The sequence below is a fragment of the Panthera tigris genome, chromosome B3 (assembly GCF_018350195.1).
Source record: "Panthera tigris isolate Pti1 chromosome B3, P.tigris_Pti1_mat1.1, whole genome shotgun sequence".
In the NCBI taxonomy this organism is placed as follows: Eukaryota; Metazoa; Chordata; class Mammalia; order Carnivora; family Felidae; genus Panthera; species Panthera tigris.
The window spans coordinates 145,664,626-145,683,205 of NC_056665.1; the positions used below are offsets into that span (position 1 = coordinate 145,664,626).

The 18,580-nt window shown below is 66.3% G+C and overlaps 1 protein-coding gene across 7 annotated transcripts in view; it reads right to left on the minus strand.

Annotated features, from left to right (window-relative positions):
• Positions 1-1,101: 1,101 nt before the first annotated feature.
• Positions 1,102-18,580, minus strand: part of BRF1 (BRF1 RNA polymerase III transcription initiation factor subunit) — a 60,644-nt gene continuing 43,165 nt past the window's right edge. For all 7 annotated transcript variants that reach the window (XM_042990738.1, XM_042990737.1, XM_042990741.1 and 4 more), the window contains 12 exons: positions 18,075-18,168; positions 16,346-16,472; positions 15,846-15,885; positions 15,662-15,754; positions 12,151-12,420; positions 10,833-10,894; positions 10,383-10,464; positions 10,248-10,303; positions 9,149-9,405; positions 6,334-6,385; positions 5,812-5,983; positions 1,102-5,329 (listed from right to left, as the gene is read on the minus strand). In XM_042990738.1, coding sequence (XP_042846672.1) covers positions 5,292-5,329; positions 5,812-5,983; positions 6,334-6,385; positions 9,149-9,405; positions 10,248-10,303; positions 10,383-10,464; positions 10,833-10,894; positions 12,151-12,420; positions 15,662-15,754; positions 15,846-15,885; positions 16,346-16,472; positions 18,075-18,168 — 1,343 coding nt within the window. In that variant the 3' untranslated portion in view covers positions 1,102-5,291. The remainder of the gene's footprint in view (positions 5,330-5,811; positions 5,984-6,333; positions 6,386-9,148; positions 9,406-10,247; positions 10,304-10,382; positions 10,465-10,832; positions 10,895-12,150; positions 12,421-15,661; positions 15,755-15,845; positions 15,886-16,345; positions 16,473-18,074; positions 18,169-18,580) is intronic.

Genomic DNA, 18,580 nt, shown 5'->3' on the forward strand with positions numbered 1-18,580 from the left:
GCACCGTTCCCCACCCATCCCCGCCCCCGCTGGTGGTGCCCTAGCCCTCAGGCACAGCCGTCCGCTTCCCTGGCCAGGGCCAGCCGCGGTGGCCGTGAGAAGGTGCTGGGGACTATCGGTGGTTGATCAGGGTCAAGGTCAGGTCCCACCAATCTGGGGCCCCCTGCCTTCATAGGTCCCAGCCAGGCCCATTGTATGGGGACAATGGCTTCCTGAGCCAGGTTCCTCTGCCGGCCGGAAAGCCATAAAGACTCTCCACTTTGCCACCGCCCACGTCCCTTTGAAGGGCCTGCGACTTTGGAGCCGGTCCCTTGGCCACTACCCTTTGCCAGCCTGGCTGGGGCCCAGGCCTCCCCAGGGACGAGCCAACCCTCTAGGCACGTAGGCACAGAGAGGCCCTGACCGGTCAGGGAAGCTGCTGGCCACACACCAGCACGGCCCCCACACGAAGCCCGGCATCCCCAAGGGGCCAGGATGCACGCGCAGGGTGGCCGAGAGTCCTCAAGTGGCGGCTTAGCGCCTGGGTGTGGGCAAGCACTCGGTGCTGGTGCTGGGACTGGGGGAGGGGGGCGCGGGGGGGGGGCACAAGAAGGGCCATCAGTCCTCTTGCAGGGCAGGGGACAGGCAGAGGGTCGTGCCCCCCGCTGGACAAGTCCTCCCCAAGCCCAGCTGGTCCTAGGTCACCCCCTGCCCCTAGGAGTGCGGCTGCAGGACGGGGGTAGCGTAATTGGGACCAGCCCCGTGGGGGAAGGGGCTCTCTAGGGTCGCAGGCAGCTGGGGGTGTAGTGTCCACAGGGTTGCAGGCCGAGAGCTCAGACGGTCTGCTGGGCCAGGGGCTGGGAGGGCCTGGGGCGCCGAGGAGTGTCCAGGAGGCCCAGCAGACTGCTCCTGCGGGGCCTCCCGTCCGTGCCCGTCTCTGCCACCTTGCTGGCGAGGGGGCCCTCAGATCCGGGAAGGGGACAGGCCCGGCGTGTGGAAGATGGCCACTCCGCGTGCGCACGCCGGGTGGGGGGCCCGGCCGGGCGGGCCCCGCAACGATGTGTCAGAGGCCTTGACACGCTGTGGACAAAGACCATAGACACTCTGCCACTTCAAGTCTCCTAGTCTTTATTATTCGGGGAATGTAGCATTTCCGGGCTGCAGGGGGAGCGGGGGCCTCAGTTGAACCTGCCTGTGAAGCCAGGCAAGGCTGGGCCTGGGCGCCCGAGGGGGCGAGCGGCCAGGGGGCAGGGCTGAGGACAGTGACGCGGTCAGCCCGAAGGACCTCATCTCCCTGGTGGCTGTGTGTGTGGCCTGCAGTTCAAGTCCCTGAGTTTGCCCCCCTGGAACATCTGCGGCCTGGCGGGGGCAGGGGCAGCCAGCCCGGACCCAGGCCAGTGACAAGAGCCCCTCCCCCCCGCCCCCCAAGCCTCTCACCGGTCAGCCCCTCCCCAGGAAGCGGCCCTGGACCCTGCCTGGAAGGCACCACGGAGGACACCCCCCGCTCGGTGCTGCAGCCGCCCAGAGGTGGACGGAGGGGTGGGAGGGCAGGATGCTGGAGGGCGGAGGCGGCAGAGGTTGCTGCCATCCAGGCCTGGTCCGGGGAGGGCGGGACGGAGGGCGACGACACCCAGCAGGACACCCTGGGGGCTGCCCAGCCCCTCCTCCAGAGACCCACACCGCCCTCGGGCCATCGGCACTTCTGCCCACTTAGGGGCCTGACCAGTCCAGAACCACCTGGGGCTGCAGGAGGCACCTGGCGGGAGCAGCGGGGAGGCGGGGTGTGTGAGCCCCAAATCACCGGTGACGGTGGCCAGCAGGGCAGGTGTGGGAGGGTGGGGCTGAGCACAGCCTTTTGGAGGAAATGCACCGATGTCATGCTCTGGGGACGGCCCTTGAGAGACGGACGCAGAGGGCTCTCCCGTGAGGCCAACCTCCCTCCTTGCCTGCCTCTCTCTGCCCTCGGGGCTCTCGCCGTCCGCCCAGGATGCCTGGGAGTGATCTAGCTGGCAATCCCGAGAGGCCGCCCTGCCGGAGAGCCCTGGGTGGGGAAGGGAGTCACAGACCTGTCCCCCCATGCCTGGGAGGGGCTGTGGCCCGCCCACCTCCCTGCGGCCATCTACAAGGTACGCTGTAGTTCCGACTCCCGCTCAGGGACGGACTGGCGCCAGGTCACACAGCACAGGGTGTGGCGGGGCACAAGCAGGTGCCACACACACACAGTCTCGGCCGTCCCCCACCCTCCCCGGAGACCGGGGAGGTGCCCCATGGGAAGCACCAGCGAGAGCGGCAGGCCCAGGGCCGTCTGACCTCAGCCAGCACCGGGCCCGCCTGCTCGCCCTGGCCTGGCCCCCCGACAGACCTGCGTGTGCACGTGCACACCTGCGTGGGGCCGGGCCTGTACCCGTGCATATGCTCGCGCGCGGTGCCCCGTCCGGGCCGGCGCTGGCCCTCACCCATCCGGCCGCGCTGCACGTGCTGGCCAGGGGGAGCCGGGCTCAGGGGGCCGGGAGCCAACGGGCACAGCGCTCCCACCTGGAGCCTGCCAGACACGCCTGCTTGCTGCCTCCTGCCCCCCACGAGGACCCTGGCCCCACTGGCAGGCCGCCCAGCTCTGCAGGGTCAGAGGACAAGCGCGCGCCGCCAGGCTGCCCAGAACCTGTTTGTGTGCCCACGGGTGCACACGTGCTCACGGCGGCCCGCCTGCCCCCTAGGGACCCCCAGCACCGCAGGGAGCCAGCGGGGAGCCCTGCGTTCTTCTCGGGATGCCTGCCGTCGCTGGCCAGGCCCCGGGGGCAGGCATCCGAGAGCGGGTATGGCCAGGCCCCAGCACCCGGGAAGGGGGCGGCTGTCAGGATGGGTCCCAGGGAGGCCACCTCCACGCTGGGTGACCTGGGAAGTGACGTAGGCTCCCGTGCCCCTCTGGTCTCGGCTAAGATTAGGGCAGAACCGGCACCTACCTGTCTGTAGTGCAGGGGGCGGGGGTGGGACCCGCACGCAGTGGGGGGGAGGCACCCCGGGCAGGCCCACTGCCAGACACACCCCCTTGGGGCTTGATCCCGGCCTGGGTCTGACCACCCACTGGCTCTCAGCACCTCAGTGACCCTGACCCTCAGACGCAGGAGTGAGGTCCCTGCCCCTCCCTGGCCCAGGCACCTAGGCCTCCCAAGCTTTCTGGGTGCAGATTCCTGCGGCCCAGCCCGCAGGGACCCAGGTTGGGGGGAGGGGGGGGACAGGTGATGCTGGTACCCTGTCCCATCAGCTGCAGCCCGCACCTGCCAGGGACAACCCCCCATGGCCCCCTGAAGAGAGCCACACCCGGCGACCAGACGGAGGTCATCCTCAGGGTTGGACGAGGGGCGTCCAGGTATGGGGCGGAGGGGCACACGGGCCTGTGTGTCCCCTGCAAGCCCACGCCGGTGGCGGTGGCGACCTGGCACAGAGCACAGGGCTGCTGGCTGCCAGCCCCAGGTCACGGCACCTCGGTCACGGCCCGCGCCTCACTGTTCTCCTCACCACATCCTCTCCGAGGACCCCAGCCCTCTGCACACCCCCACAGAAACCCCATCCCCACTGGGACAGAGGACTCTTCCTCCGTGGGAACCTCCTCTGTCCAGCCCCTTGGGGATGTGTCCTGCCAGAGCCCCGTCCTGAACCCTGCCTTGCTCGCCCTGCTGGGGAGGCAGCCCCGTCTGCCAGAGGGTGGTTCTGTCACCTCCGTGGCCACCGCCACACCTCCACCTGGAAGTCCCCAGAGCCAGTCATCCATGGCCAGGCTCGGCCCACCTTCTGCTCCCCGAGCGGCTCAGTGAAACCCCTCACCCCGCCGGCCCTGCCAGGAAGCCAGAGCCTGGGGCTGCTCTAAGAGCCGCTGCGGCCAAGCTCTCCCTGCCCCGTGGCCCCACGAGAGACCGGGGCCAGGAGCAGACTCTGGGACTTCCTACGGGGCTGGGCACAAGGGGACTGCTAATGAAGCCGAACCACGTCCCCATAGCGCATCTGACAATAGGGTCAGGCGTGAGTCCAGCCTGCACACTGTATGCTCCTCCCGCTCCCACTGGCCGTGGCCCCCCTCCTCCAAGGCAGGCCACAGCCCCAGATGCGAAGGCACAGACCATAGCCTCAGCCAATTCCTGCTTAAGTAACGGATCTTTCTGTTCCACTAAACTCACTCTCCTCTCCGGCTTTTAAGGCGCCCCGGGGTCCAGGCTGGCTGCAGGGTACAGACACGTGCAGTCAAGACCTCAAAGTTCCCTACCTACGTACTGCTGCGTTCAGGAGGGGTCTGGCCCAGCCCTGGAGACGGAGGGCTGGGCCCTGGGAAGGCAGTGTGGCCCCGCTCTGCCACTGTGGGGGGGTGGGGGGGCAGGGTGGCCAGGTCTGGGGCCTCGAGCAGCAAAAACATCTGCCCTGCCTCCGTGGCCATGTCCAGAGCAGCAACGCCCAAGCGGAGACCCTGAAAGTGGTTGCTGGGCCTTCCAACGACGAGGCCTGGTCCTTAGGGGTGGTCAAGGGCAGCAGGAACCATCCAGAGCAGAGTGGCCAGGCTCGAAGACCCTCTGCCTGTCATTCCTCTGTGGCCACTGAGCCAGATCCCAGGTCAAGCAAGGAGCACCTACGGCTCTGGCTCCAGTTCCAGCTCTGGCTCTGGCTCTTGGTTCCAGTTGTGGCTCCTGGTTCCAGCTTGGGCTCCGGCTCCCGGCTCCCAGTTCCCGGTTCTGGCCCTGGCTCCCGGTTCCGGCTCCTGGCTCCTGTGCCGGCTCCCGGGTCCAGTTCCGGCTCCCGGGTCCAGCTCCTGGGTCTGGCTCCATGCAGCAGGGCCAGCCCAACACCCTGGGCAGCCACCAGAGGCTGTGCGGGCACTGCCCAGGGCAGCTGTGCACCCAGGGGTCATGGAGCCAACTGTCCTGTCGTGGGCCAGGAGTGGGCCAGAGTCCGAGGTCTGGCTGAAGACACAGCCACAGGCACAGAGTGGCCCTGGCCCCGCGGGGGTGGGGTGGGGCTGGTGCGGTGCTTCTCAGCCCCGGGGAGGGGTGGGGGCCAAGGCACCCGGCTCCACAAGGAGCCCTCCACTCGCTCCGAAAAGCGGGCCTTCTCGCGCCTCAGTTTCCTTCCACGGGACAAGACACATCGGACCAGACGCACAGGCAGCGGTCCAGTCCCCCGCTGGGCAGAAACGCTCCCGACGACGCTCCCGACGTGGTCCTGGCAGCAAGTGCCACGGAGGTGCTGAGCGCCCGTGGTGAGGGCTGCGGGGCAGGCGGGCCCACCGAGGCCCCCACCGCCAGACGCCACGGCCGCGGGGCCACGGCTCAGTACCCGTCGTCCTCCTCGCCGTCACAACCATAATCTGTGGAACGCAGAAGGGAACCGTGGCCACCCGGGTGCCTGGCAGAGCGCCGTGGGAGTGGGGTGGCGGGTGGGAGCCCCGCTCCCGCCGGCCAGGCGGCCCTCCTGCAACCCGGAGCCCGCGGCCTTCACATCGGGGAGGGCCCGGTCGGCGACCTCCAGTACTTGATGTTCTCAGAACGGACGGAGCCGAGCTGTGAACGCCCCAGGCCCAACCTCCTTCTGGACAGAAAGACTGCGTTTGAAGCTGACAGGCCTGGGTGCCTGGGCGGCTCAGTCAGTCGAGCGCCCAACTTCGGCTCAGGCCACGACCTCATGGTTCATGGGTTCGAGCCCTGCATCAGGCTCTGCGTCACGGAGCCTGCTTGGGACTCTCTCCCCCTCTCTCTGCCCCTCCCCCGCTGGTTCTCTCTCTCTCTCTGTCTCTCTCTCTCTCTCTCTGAAGCACCCCTGCCCCGCCCAGTGCCAGTGTTGCCCCCTCACCGCCACTGCCCATCATCTGCAGGGCGCTGACACAGGGCTCCCCGTCGTCCTCGTCGGGGTCGTCCTCATCGGGGTCGTCCTCGGGGTGGTACGACACGGGCCCGCTCTCCACCAGCACCGCCGTGGGCCTGGCGGGCTCGGCTCCCAGGGTGGACGGGCTCAGGGGCAAGGGCTGCAGGTGAGGGGACAGGCTCTAGAGGCCGCCTGCCCTGGGGGGGGGGGGGTCCCTGTGCTCCCAGAGTGGTCAGTGAGGACACCCAGAGCCCCTGACCTCCCAAGTGGCCCCCCGCCCCACCCTTCAGCCCACACCCACATCAGTGCCCAGAAAGCCTCGCCCTGAGGGCACGAGGTCTGATGACACAGCCTGGCAGTGCGACCCCAGAGTGGCAGGCCTGCTCCTGGGACACTTGCCCTGCCACCTGCAGGCTTCAGGCCTCCCCGGGCCTGGGCCGGCCCGACTTCTCAGCTGCTCACAGCTTGGTATTCGAGGCCCCTGCCCCCGGCCGCGGCCGCATCACGTACCTCTCCTGCGGCCGCCTTCTTGGCCGGCTGCGCAGACACCATTGGCCTCAACCTAGAAGAAAGCGCATCGCAGGGCCTCAGCCTGGGCCAGAGCCACCGGTCGGGACACAGGGGGCCCCGCTGAGATGCGTGGCCAGCCACTCCTCCGCAAGCACGGTGTGCTCTCGGTGCCCAGCCCCTCCTGCTTCGGCTCCCCGGCCCCCGGCGGCCCTGACCGCCTCCCCGGGGCCCGCTCTGTGGTCACTCTTCCCAGTGGACCCTGCGGGCCTCAAGCTGTTGTGACCTGCCCTGGTTCCCTCTGCCCTCCGGCCCCTCCTTCTGCCTTTTCTCTCAGTGAGCAGGTCTCCTCCTTCTGGTGCCAATCACGTCCCCCCCCTCCCCCGCCCCGCGCCTATGCCGCTAGGGGGCTTCTCCTACGCGAACGCGAGCGGCGCCAGCCAGTCGTTTGAACAGGTCGCGTGTCCACGTGATACAGACCCGTGAGAGGGACGGCATCTATCTCCGAGTCCCCACCCCCACAGGCCAGGCACTGGCACCGTACCACGTGGGGGCACAGCCGCTGTGCTGGGAATTGGGGCGGGAGCAGGGCCCCTGGCAGAAGTCGGAAAGCAGGGCTCTTCGGTGAAAGCTTCTTTACGACGTTGGCAGCAAATGCCAATTTTAGCTAAAACGCCACGCCAGCCAACAGGAGACAGCCCTGGGCCGTGACTGACGTCCATCGATATCTGATGAACGCAGACCTGACGTCGGGCTGCCCTCGGGCTCTGCCAGCCTAGGTTCTGGATCGGCGTGTGGGGGCTGCGGGCAGCAGCCAACCACAGCCCTGCTCCTCCCGTGGCTGGATGCCTGGAGGAGTGGGGGCCTAGCCCCCTCCCCCCAGACCCTCCAAACACAAAAGCCGGGACATCGGCCACACTGCCACTTGCAAGGAACGGAGGAAGGAGAAGAACACCAAGACCCCCCGGACAACGCCGACCTGTCCGGGGCGACAGTGAGACCCCAACTGAGAGGAGGCAGGCTCCCTTCCCACGGCCTGGCCATGGAAGCCATCCACGCTCAGGGACCCTGCCCCAGGGCCAGTTGGGGGAAGCATCCAGACGGGCCTCAGATGACCGAGCGCACCCCACCACTGTGATGTGCCAACGAGCCCTGGGACACTGGGAGTGGACACCAGGGCAGCTCTGACAGGTGGACAGGCCCTCGGAGCGCTCGTGGGAGGTTTCCGCTTGGCACGGCCTCAGGCCGGCGGCCTCTGGGCAGGAGACCAGCAAGCGTGTGGCCGTGCCGGCCCAGACCACGGGCCCGGTGCAGGGAGGGCGGTTCCCACAGAGGTGGACTCCCGGTCCCCACTGGGAAGCTGGCCTGTCCACCCACCTGGCTGGGGAAGAGTCACGGCGGTCAAGGGCATGTGGGACGGCCAGCGGGGAGGCGGGGGTATGGGTCAAGCAGCCCGGAGGAGGGTCTGCGAGCCCCTGGGAAGGAAGCACGCTCCTCCCCTCGGCCCATAACCCCAGCCCGCTCACCCTCTCACAGCCCGGGTCACAGACGCACTGGCGCTGAGAGGGCACAGCTGACCCAGGAGACGGGGGCTCGCCCGCACGCTGCCCACTGGCGGCCAGAGACAAAGCAGCCCCTGTGCGCCGTGGACAGGGGCCCTGGGCTGTGGTGGGGGTGACGCACCTACTCAGCCCGGGGCAGCCTGAGCAGCCCGGCAGGAAGGCCCCGTGCGGGAGGGTGCCAGGTTCCTGAGGGCCCAGGGCGCCGCTCTGGGGGTCCAGCGAGTAGGCAGAGGACAGGCTGGGGACACCGCCCCAGGCCCCAGACCACGACCAGAAGGGATCACGGGGGTGCTGGTCTGTGGCAGGCCGCGCTGGGCGCTCGGGAACCAGGGAGCAGAATAACCAACTTCTAGAGAAAGTGTCACGGGTGCCTGGGCAGCTCGGTCAGTCAAGCGTCTGATTCTTGATTTCGGCTCAGATCACGATCTCACGGTTTGTGGGTTTGAGCCCCATGTCGGGCTCTGTGCTGACAGCACAGAACCTGCTTGGGATTCTTTCTCTCTCTCGCCCTTCCTCTGCCCCTCTCACACGCTCTCTCTCTCAAAATAAATAAAAATAAACTTAAAAAAAATTAGAAAAAAAAGCGTCACAAGGGGCACCAGGCTGGCTCAGTCGGCGGAGCACGCGACTCTTGGTCTCAGAGTGGTGAGTTCAAGCTCCACGTTGGGTACGGAGTTTACTTAAACAAAGCTTAAAAAAAAAAAGGGTCACAGAAACCACGAAAGACATTTAGTCCCACTTGAGACAAAAAAACACACCAAAAACGTTTCTACTTCTCGGTCGAGTTAGGGTTAAAAACCGGTAGCGACAGAGGTCTGGGAGGTGAGGGCGGGGGAGTGGGGCCACCCCGCCCCCGCAGGCCCTCCAGGGCGCCTCTGCGCGAGGGCGCATGACGCCCTGCGTGACCCCCTGGGCCCAGGGCGCTGGCCTGCTCTGCCGCTCCCAGCTCCTCCCCTGACCCGCTCACCCCCCACAGCACGTGCTCTCCGCCCGTCCCCCTTCTCGGCAGAGAGAGGCATGCAGCCAGGGCACGGGGTGCAGAGAGCCCCTCCTGGAGGACAGGCCGGCCCACCCGCTCCGTGAGCGCAACACACCCTGAGGCCACAGCCCCTTTCCAGGGCCGGAGCCCCTCGTCAGCGCGCAGGGCAGCGGGCGCAGCGCGAGGCGGACGTGCGTCCCCAGCACCTGGGGGCCGAATGCCAGCCCAGGCCTCCCGCCCCGCTCAGAACCAACACCCGGCCCACCGGGCCCAGTACCTCTTCCCCACGCCGGTCACGGGGTCGGCCCTGTGCCTCCTGGCGGGCGTTTTCCTCCGAGACAGCTTCCGGGTGGCGGTCCGCCCCTCGGGCTGTGCGTCCTCCTCCTGCAGACCGCCCCCGCCCTTGCTGTTGAGGTCCCGGAGCACGCTGTAGTTGATCTTGCTGGAGATTTTCTTCTGCTCCAGCATCTTCTCGATGGCCTCCCCGGCCGTGCTGGCCTGGATCGGCTCCCGGCGCTTGCAGGACTTCTTGGGCTCAACGGAAACGGGGACGTCACCACCCCACGGGGACCTCAGCGCCCGTAAGCCTGCTAGGTGCCGCGTGGGATGTGGGGGCACGGCCGGCTGGACACCGGCAGGTGGGGGGGGGGGGGCTCGGCAACCAGGGTCTCCTGGGGACCCCCCGCCCAGGGGAGCCGAGGTGTGCAGGGGGCCGGGGCCTCCCTGAGGGCGGCTCCCACATCCTCTTGGGACGGGGGAGGCCGGCTGCACCCCACTGTGCCCTGGCAGCTCACCATCACCACCAGCCGGGGGCAGGTCTCGGGGCGTGGGGCCAACTCGACCGCCCACGAACCCACCACGCAGATACCCGAAGGGCACACAGGGTGCTCCCTGACCTCAGGAGGCGTCACCCAGCGGGGACGGACCTCGTCCTGGGTGCCGCACCACGCACCAGGGCCTAACCGTGCCTCCTGCCAGCTCCTCCCTGCCATGCTGCCGGGGGCCCCAAACCCTGACCCCCAAGCTCCAGGGCCACCCCTGGCCTCCTTCACCCCCTGCCCCAGAAAGGTGCTCCCCATCCGGCCACACGAGCAGCAGGCCACATCACTGTGACCAGCAACAGGAAGGGAAGTGTGACTGCAGGTTCTCTCAGGTCCCAGAGGTGGGACAGGGTGTCCACAGAGGTCACAAGGGCCCAATTCAGCCTGCCTAGGATCTTGCCCAAAGCCGAACGGCACATCTGTCCCAGGGGAGGCCAGCACAGTCAGGGCCCAGCGGCCAGGGGCACAGGTCTGTGCTGCCCCCCGGGAGCCCTGGCGTGACTTGGGGGGGGGGGGGGAGCAAGGCCGGCCCCCACGCGCACCGGGTGCCCCTACCTTGTGCTCCTTGTAGATGCCAAGCTCCTTCTCCTTTGCTATTCTTGCTTCTTTCTCTGAAAAGTCCCCAAATGGCAGGATCAGCAGGGGCCCCGTGGCCCAGGCTCTTGGGCGGGCGGCCGGGCGGGCGCTTACCCCTCTGCTCCCGCAGGTACTCCGCGTTCTCCCGCATCCACAGCTCGGCCTTCACGCGGGCTTCCGCCTCGTTCAGGATGTACTGGGCAGAACACAGCACCACACTCAGGTCTCGGCCACCAACACCCTTCCTGCTTGTGTACGCTGGTCAGGGGTGCACCTCTGACCCACGAGGCTGTAGGCTCACTGGGGGAGCCGGTCGGGGACCCTGCCGTCCTCCACCCCTTCCAAGGCCAACAGCAGGGGCACAGGAGCCAGGCCAGAGTGCAGGGGCACAGGTCCCCGAGAAGGAACTGAGCTGAGGACACGGTGCCCCGCCCCGGGAACTGATGAAGGTCCCGGGGGGCCGTGTGGTGGCCCGGTGTGGGGACGCCCCACCCGCGGGAGGGCAGGGCGGCGTGGCCAGCACAGACCACGTGCCGCACGGGCGGAGGCTGCAGGCGCCCTCACCCTGTCGATCTCCAGGTCGTCGATGCCACTGAGGTCCAGCTCGCCGTCCCCACACGCGTCCGCTACGGGGAAGCACGACACCGGTGTCATTGGGGGTCAGTAACCGGTGACCAAGTGCACACTCCCCCGGGCTGTCTCAGGACTCGGGGGCTCTGGCCGAGGGCGGACGGCGGCCCCTCGGGGGACAGTGCGTGGCTCTCACGCCAGCGCTCGTGCAGGAAGGACACTAGACCAGGGCCACGGCCGAGGCGGTGCCCCGCCGGCCCCTGCGGCTCCCGGACGACAGCAGCGTCTCTGGAGCAGGAGAGGGGCCGCGGAGAGTCCCCAGTGACACGCTCGGGACGTCCCCAGGCCCCGCTGGCCACTCCCCCCCTGCCTCAGCTGGGTCAACAGCACAGTCTGCACGGCCCAGAAAACGGGGCAGCCGCTGCTCTCTGCAGCCCCCGTCGCCAGATGGTCCTCTGCCGGCTCCTCCCGATTCCACCCACAGCCCGTGGGCCACACCGTCGCTCCGCGGCCGAGGCCCCGCGTGGACTCCCCCTGGCGCTCAGACACATCGCTCACACGCCTCCCTGCTCTGCCTCAATGCCGGCTCCCTCGGCCCCTGCAAGAATGGTCCCCTCCTGCCTCAGGGCCTTCGCACGGGCCCTTACGGTACAACCTGCACACCGGGCTCGGGCCGTGTCGCTGTCCCTCTCACCCTAGACGTCACCGCCATCGGGGCGGGCACGTGCCCGCCCATCGCCACACCTGGCTACAGGGTATGTGATGAACGTCTGGGTGGCACAGCCTCACAGGGGCTCCTGGCCCAGCCCTCGGTGCCCGGAGACGAGGCAGGGCCCGCACCCTGCAGTCTGGGGACACCTGAGGGAGGAAGACGCGGAAGAAGCGGGACAGCCCGCGCCCCAGGCCTCTCCCAGCGGGGTGAGGCCAACGCTCCTGCCGGGCCGCCGGCGCCGCCAGCGCCGAGGCCCAACCGGCGGGGACCGTGCCCTCGGTCAGACGAGAAGGGACGGGCGGGGGACGCAGGCCCTGTCCCCGTGGAGGAGCTCGGGCAGGAGGACCCCCGGCCAGCAGAGGACTCTGGCCAGGACTAAGCCAGCGGGCCACTGGGGAAGGGTTCTGAGGGTGGTGACAAGCCCACGCCGGGATCACCGATGGCTCACACACGGCAGGCGCAGCGCCCACCCTTCCGTGAGGCTGCACCCCACCTCGCCCAGCTGGGGACGGGCGACCTGGACCTGCTATCTGCCGGCCGCGGTCCCGCCCCCCTGCCCAGAGGAGCCCCCCTCCTCTCCCCAAGCCCCCAGGCACTCACTGGGGTCCTGGCTCTGGGAGGAGATGCACTCTCGGATGGAGTCTGAGATGCCCAGGCTGGCCGCGGTGGGCAGGGGGCCAAGCAGGGACTCCAGGGCAGGGGGCCTGGCGTCCCCGTCGGGGTCTCCGGCCCCCTCGGAACTGCTGGACAAGCCGCTACCAAGGATCTCCTGGTAAAAGTCCTTGTTCAGGTGGCTGGCAGCGGCTTCTAACTCCTCGTCCTCAGCATCGTCTTCCCCGAATACACTGGACGTGGTGTCCTCCACGGAGCCTAGGGACCCAATCGCACACACCGCCTGTGAACCGCGTGGAAAGGCAGAGGGCCCCGCCGCTGTGCAGAGAAGCATCGCCGTCCAGCCAGCAGTTGCTTCGTTAACATCAGTAAGCAACCGACGAAAGAGGGGCTCAAAGACGCGCCTCGTCACAGAGGGAGCCTGACGTCCACACACCTAAGCACGGCCCTCGGCCTATGCCTCACGCTTTGTGCAAAAATTCACTCGAATCTAACAGCTAAAAACTTTTTTTAACGGGGAAAAATACCTATGGCTTGGGATCAGGCAAAACTTCCTAGTCACATCTAGGAAGTGACTCGGGAAGCAACCCACAAAACATCAGTCGCTTCGATCGCAACCAGCTGGAGCGCGTGGCCCCCCCGTGAGCAACTGGTGTTCGGGACACGAAGGCGACACTCGAGAGTCCGGAAGAAGAAAACACACGGCCCGTCAGAACCGGCCGCGGCTTCTGCGGGCGCCACCGCCCTCCCGCCAGGCCGAGAGTGGCGTCGGGAAGCGGCTCCCACGCCCGGCGGGGCACACACGCGGCGGCCCCTCCGAGACAGGGGCGCGTGCCCCGCACCGGCCAGCAAGTCCGCTCCTCGGCGCTGGCCCGGCAGAGAGGAGGCAAACGTCCACGCGGTCACCTGCGCACAGACGTTCACGGCGCTGTGTGCGCGACAACCCAAACCCAGAAAACACCCCACGTGTGCGTCAGCCCCGGCTAGACTAACGACCCGGGCGTACGTCGGGCCTGCCACGCACCACAGACGGGGCCGCTGTGCACCCCACCCGCGCGCTCCCACACAGCAGAGCGGCCGGACGCGAGTCAGGACGGGCCTTGTGATCCCACGGAGGAAAAACGCCAGGAAGTACAACCGACCTCCGAGGGCTGGCTGACACAGGCCCAGGGCGTCGGGGTGGGGGGGTGGGGGGGGGGGCTCGTCCATCTCACCAAAACACCGCCTTCTAAGTTTGCGGTTTGTCGTGCGTCAGTGACGCCTCAGTAAAACCACTGACGAGTCACCAACGACGTGCGTGGTTCCTTACAGAGTTTAAAGTTTACGTGAGACCTCACTCTGGGGCGCCTGGGTGGCTCAGTCGGTTAAGTGTCCGACTTCGACGCAGGTCACGATCTCGTGGTCCGTGAGTTCAAGCCCCACGTCAGGTTCTCCGCTCTCTGCGCAAAGCCCACTTCAGAACTTCTGTCTCTCTCTCTGCTCCTCCCTGCTGGTTCTCTCTCTCAAAATCAAACGTTAAAAGAAAAAAAAGGAACACCTTACTCCGGTTTGGAACGTGTCACACTTAAAGCTCGTGGCGAGCGCCGACTGACACGAGAACGTCACGTCCCAACCGACGCAGCCCTGGGGGGACGAAACCACTGATGCCCTGGAGCAGAAAACGCGTGTGGGGTGATGATCCCTCCGGATGAACACCTCTGCCCTGATGCCTGCCCGGAGGACCCGGCCCCTGCCACCCACACGGCCCTCCCGTGGGGGCGGGGGGAGGGGACGAGGGGGCCCCCGGCGCAGAGAAGGGACCGGTAACAAGTCACGGTGACGGACAGAAACCAGCTGCACCTGCTACGGGAGAAAAAGCTTCAGGCCAGGCGACGAGGCAGCGTCCAATTCTCTGCCGCGAGACGACGACGCACGAAAGCGCCGAGGAAGGGGAGCGGAGCAGCACACGCGGACGGGATGGGGTGTGCACGCAGCCCCGAGGACGGCCCTCCGGACACACCGGCCTGTGAGAACACGGCGGCCGCAGGCGTTGCACCGGGGGCAGCCGACACCGGCCGCCTCTGTCCTTGAGGGGTCACCGGGCAGAGCGAGCGAGGAGCAGAAAGTGCGATGACCCAGCCCGACCCAAGCCCACGGGCATCTCCAGCCACAGACCCGGGGTGGGCCACGAGCACACAGGAGCACCGAGGACGGGCTGTGTGCCAAACACGGAGACGACCACGAAAACCAGACCGAATTCCTCACGGAAACCTCGGCCTCCGAGAGCAGCGCCAGCCAGAGGCGTGAGCCCCGCGGACACCGGGCGTCAGGACGGCGTCTGCCGCTCGGACGGGCTCACGGGCCCTGCACGCGAGCCGCCCAAGCAGTGACCCTGAAGGTCAGGACATGGGCAAAGCTGGAAGAACAGGCGTTCCTGGCTCAGCGACGGGAAGGCGGCAGGATGAACAGACCAACGGGACCCGTGGGGAACCGCGAACCGACTAAAACACCAGAAAACAACGCTATGCGAGGAGAGGAGAGCGCAAACCCCACAGAAATAACAAAGTCAAACGTGTCCCGAGACAGCTCTGCCCGTCTGTGTGGACGGTGCCGGGGGCCCAGACGGGGAGGCCCGACGACAGGGTGCCGTCCCGGCAGTGGGTCACGCTCACGGAGCCCAGACCCGGTGAAAGCCAGGCCCGAGCATTTCCTTCTCGGGGAAAGGTGGCATCTCGAGCCAGAGCCGCCCCGTGTCCTGCAGGAGGCTGTGCCCGCTGCCACCCCCGCGACTCACGAGGAAAACCTGGGGACCAAGAGCGCGGCACCGGGAGTGGTAACGGGATTCCTGACACGAGGGAGCCCAGGGCAGCACCTGGAGACCGCGGTCTCCCACGCACGGCAGCAGTGAAGACGGGGCAGGACGCCGCTTGCAGCGGCGACGGACGGTGGGTCACCGGACCAGCGGGCGGCCGAGGAAGACCCAAGGGCGGGAAGACGCGGGTCCTTGGGAGGCGGCGCGGGGCGGGCCAGAGGTGCTAGGAGGAAGTGACCCCGGGGAAGAGGGGCGGGCAGTGAGAGCGAGCACCTGGCCCTGGCAAACCAGGGACCTCCAGACGGGGTCCCCAGAGCACCCAGAAAGAAGTCGACACGGGGGCGTCCGGGGGACAAAGGAAGACCAAGTGCGTACCCGAAAACGTTCACATGAGCCACGACACGGAGGAAGCCCCAGGGAGGCTGAGGAGGGCACAGGGCGGGCGACAGCAGGGAGGGGTCTGGAGGGAGGCAGCAGGACAGTCTGGAAGGAAGATCTGGGTGGCAGGGCTGGAACCTGGGTGGGGGGCGGGCGGGCAGGGGTCCCGGGAGCATCTGGACACTGTGCCCAGCACGTCAGGGCCAGGAGGCGGCCGGTGGCCGGGGCTGGGAGCGGGGCCCTGTGAGGCGGGATCCCTCGGCCACAGAAGGGGTGGCGGCAGGGCGGGGGCCGGCCCCTCGAGGCCGCGGGGGCCCCGGCGGGACTCACCGTCTCTGGTCAGGTTGGCGAGGGCCCCCTTTGCCTTCGGCCGGCTGCTCTCCAGCTCGTTCTCAATCGCGTCCTGGTAGGTGGATATCTCACCTGCAGCAGGAAATTAGAAGCGAACCATGAATATAAAGCCCCCTGTTCTAAGAGACACGAGGCATCTGTAGCGGTAAGATCGGCTGCTCACCTTCAACTTCCTCCAGTTTTTTGGACAGAACTTGTTCAAGCTGAAACAAAGCACCCAGAACCTTCAGTGGAGACAGGCAGGCGTGAAAGAGGTACGCGGCGTGCACACCCCGCCTCTCCTCGCAGACCACCGGGCCTTGCCCGGACCCTCCTCCCGGGTGTCGTCCGGGGGCCCCGCAGGCGGCACACGAAGCAGCGGCCCTGGACCCCAGCCCTCCGGGTAAACGTTAACGACCAGGCCCCAGAGCAAGGCAGCGCCTGCCCAAGGCACTGTACGCGAAACACCCTGGAAGGCATGGGGACCACGGCCTGGGGAGAGCTGGCCCTTGGTGCCCCACCCACTGCTCACCCACCCATCTGTCCGCCTCTCCCTGCGAGCTGTGCGGACACAGACCCAGTCGAGCCTTTGTAACTAAGCTTCTCGTCCCAAAGTAGGAACGTGACACGAGATCTAGGAAGTGCCTCGAGGGACTCGAGTGCCGGACGGACACGGGGACTCGCCTGCTTCAGGCGCAGCTTCCGCTGCCCAGCTGTGTACGAAGGGGGGTCACACTCCTCCTCCAGATCGATCTTCATGAACTCGTCCACGGTCAGCTGGCTGGTGGGCGTGTCTTCGAACTCCGTCAGCCTGGGACAAGAGAGTCACAGGGGGACAAGGGCCCTGGAGACGGCCATCGGGCACTGTGGCCCCACTTGCTGGTCACCAGGCCCTGCTTGCCACCCCCCACGGCGGGGCCCTGGGGAGGAAGGCAGGGTGGGCAGGGGTCACCTGCCCTTGTTGCTGGACAAGCGATAAGCTCCCCTTGTCGCTCCCACGGGGAGACTCAGAGGAGGCCCAGAAGGAAGGAGGCCAAGCCAGCAGCCCTAGGTATGTGCTGACTCAAGCTCAATTCCCTACATCACACACCCAACAAGACACGTTTTGTTTTGTTTTTTTTAGTTTTTTATTATTTGAGAGAGAGAGAGAGAGAGAGAGAGAGAGAGAGAGATATCAAGAGCCAGCAAGGGGGAGGGAAAGAAAGAGAGAATCCCAAGCAGGCTCCACAGTCAGCCTGACAGGGGCTTGATCCCATGGCTGAAATCAAGATTCAGACCCTCAACTGACTGAACCACCCAGGTGCCCCCAACCTACAAAATGTTCAGTAAAAAACTTGGGCGGGGGGCGGACACCTGGGTGGCTCAGTCGGTTAAGCGTCTCACTTGGGCTCAGATCATGATCTCGCAGTTTCAGAGTCTTTGTCTCCCTCTCTGCCCCCACTCGTGTACGCGCGAGTTCTCTCTCAAAAATAAACGCTAAACAAACAAATAAACAAACAAACGTATGTATGTTTCTGGATGAACGAGTAGTGCTCTCTACCTTCAGTGAACCCATTCTTACAAGCTCTCAACACAACAGATTAACTTTCCAAACTACGATTACGTTCACACCGCTGTGGCTTCAAATTCTCTAGTGTTACTCACTGAAGAACAATGATTCTCCAAAGTGGAGTAGTGTGGTTTTAAAAATGCATGGTCAGGGGCACCTGGGGGCTCTGTCGGTTGGGGGTCCAGCTCTTGATTTCGGCTCAGGTCATGATCCCAGGGTCACGGGATCGAACCCCACATCGGGCTCTGTGCTCACAGTGCAAAGCCTACTTGAGATTCTCTCCCTCCCTCTCTCTCTGCCCCTTCTCTGCTCGTGATCTCTCCCTCTCAAAAATAAACATGAAAAAAACAATTTTTTTAACTGTTTTGAAGAGAATTAGAAGTTGAACAAACAAAATGCCTTACTATCTGCCTTTGAAAATTGCCACAGGATATGACCTCCACTGAAAACAAGCCATCGAATGTTCCAGATCCATTGTGAGAACAGGCACAATTACAGGTCTGCTGGCAATTGGACTTCAGCCCACATGCATCTGATGCTGAGCTGTGCCACCCCACGAACACCACACCCCAAAGCAGGAGCTCGTGGGCACCCGGACACATGGCACGGTGGCCCTCGGTGTCAGCCGGGCGTCCCCCCGGGTGGGGGACCAGGCTCCCGGGCCCCCACAGTCCACGTCAACCCACCTTAGAGAGGCACTGCACCTGCAGCTGGCATGGTGCCAGGACTGACCGAGACGCCCGGGAGGGAGGCGGGTGGCGCCCACGCCGAGGAGCCCCCCGGGAGGTGGCTCCGACCAACGGGCCTGGCTGGGCCCGACGGATGAACCGTCTATGCCCCAGGCCACAAACTAGAGCCACCTACCTCTTCCGCAACGTGGACTCGCACACCTTGACCACGCTGATGACCTCTTTGACGGTTCTCCGGAAATCGTGCATCCTGGCTGCGACCAGAAGTGCTGGGGGGGGGGGGGGCACGACGGGAGTCAGGCATCGGAACAGGTGTGCAGCAGCCCAGCGCTCGGGGCCGATGACCTGCGGTGGGGAGAGCCCTGCCTGGGGGGCCTGCAGGCGCCGAGTCCCCAGCCTCACCATGGGGAACGCTTACACAGCATGTGACCGTCACAGCCCCTGAAAGCTGCACACGGCTTTGCGTGCAACCACGCAGTGATCTATCAACGTAGAAAGTGCTCATCTCACACTCCGTCCTCCACACAGGGAGAATTAAAATCCACCTGAGAACCCGCAAACCAGCGAGCTGACTCTCAGGTGACTCGAACAGGCACACTGGTCGGCCGTGGAGGTGAGGCTTCTGGGGACACGGCCCGGGGTCGGGGAGAAAAGGCGGTGGGCCCCACGTGGCGGCCACAG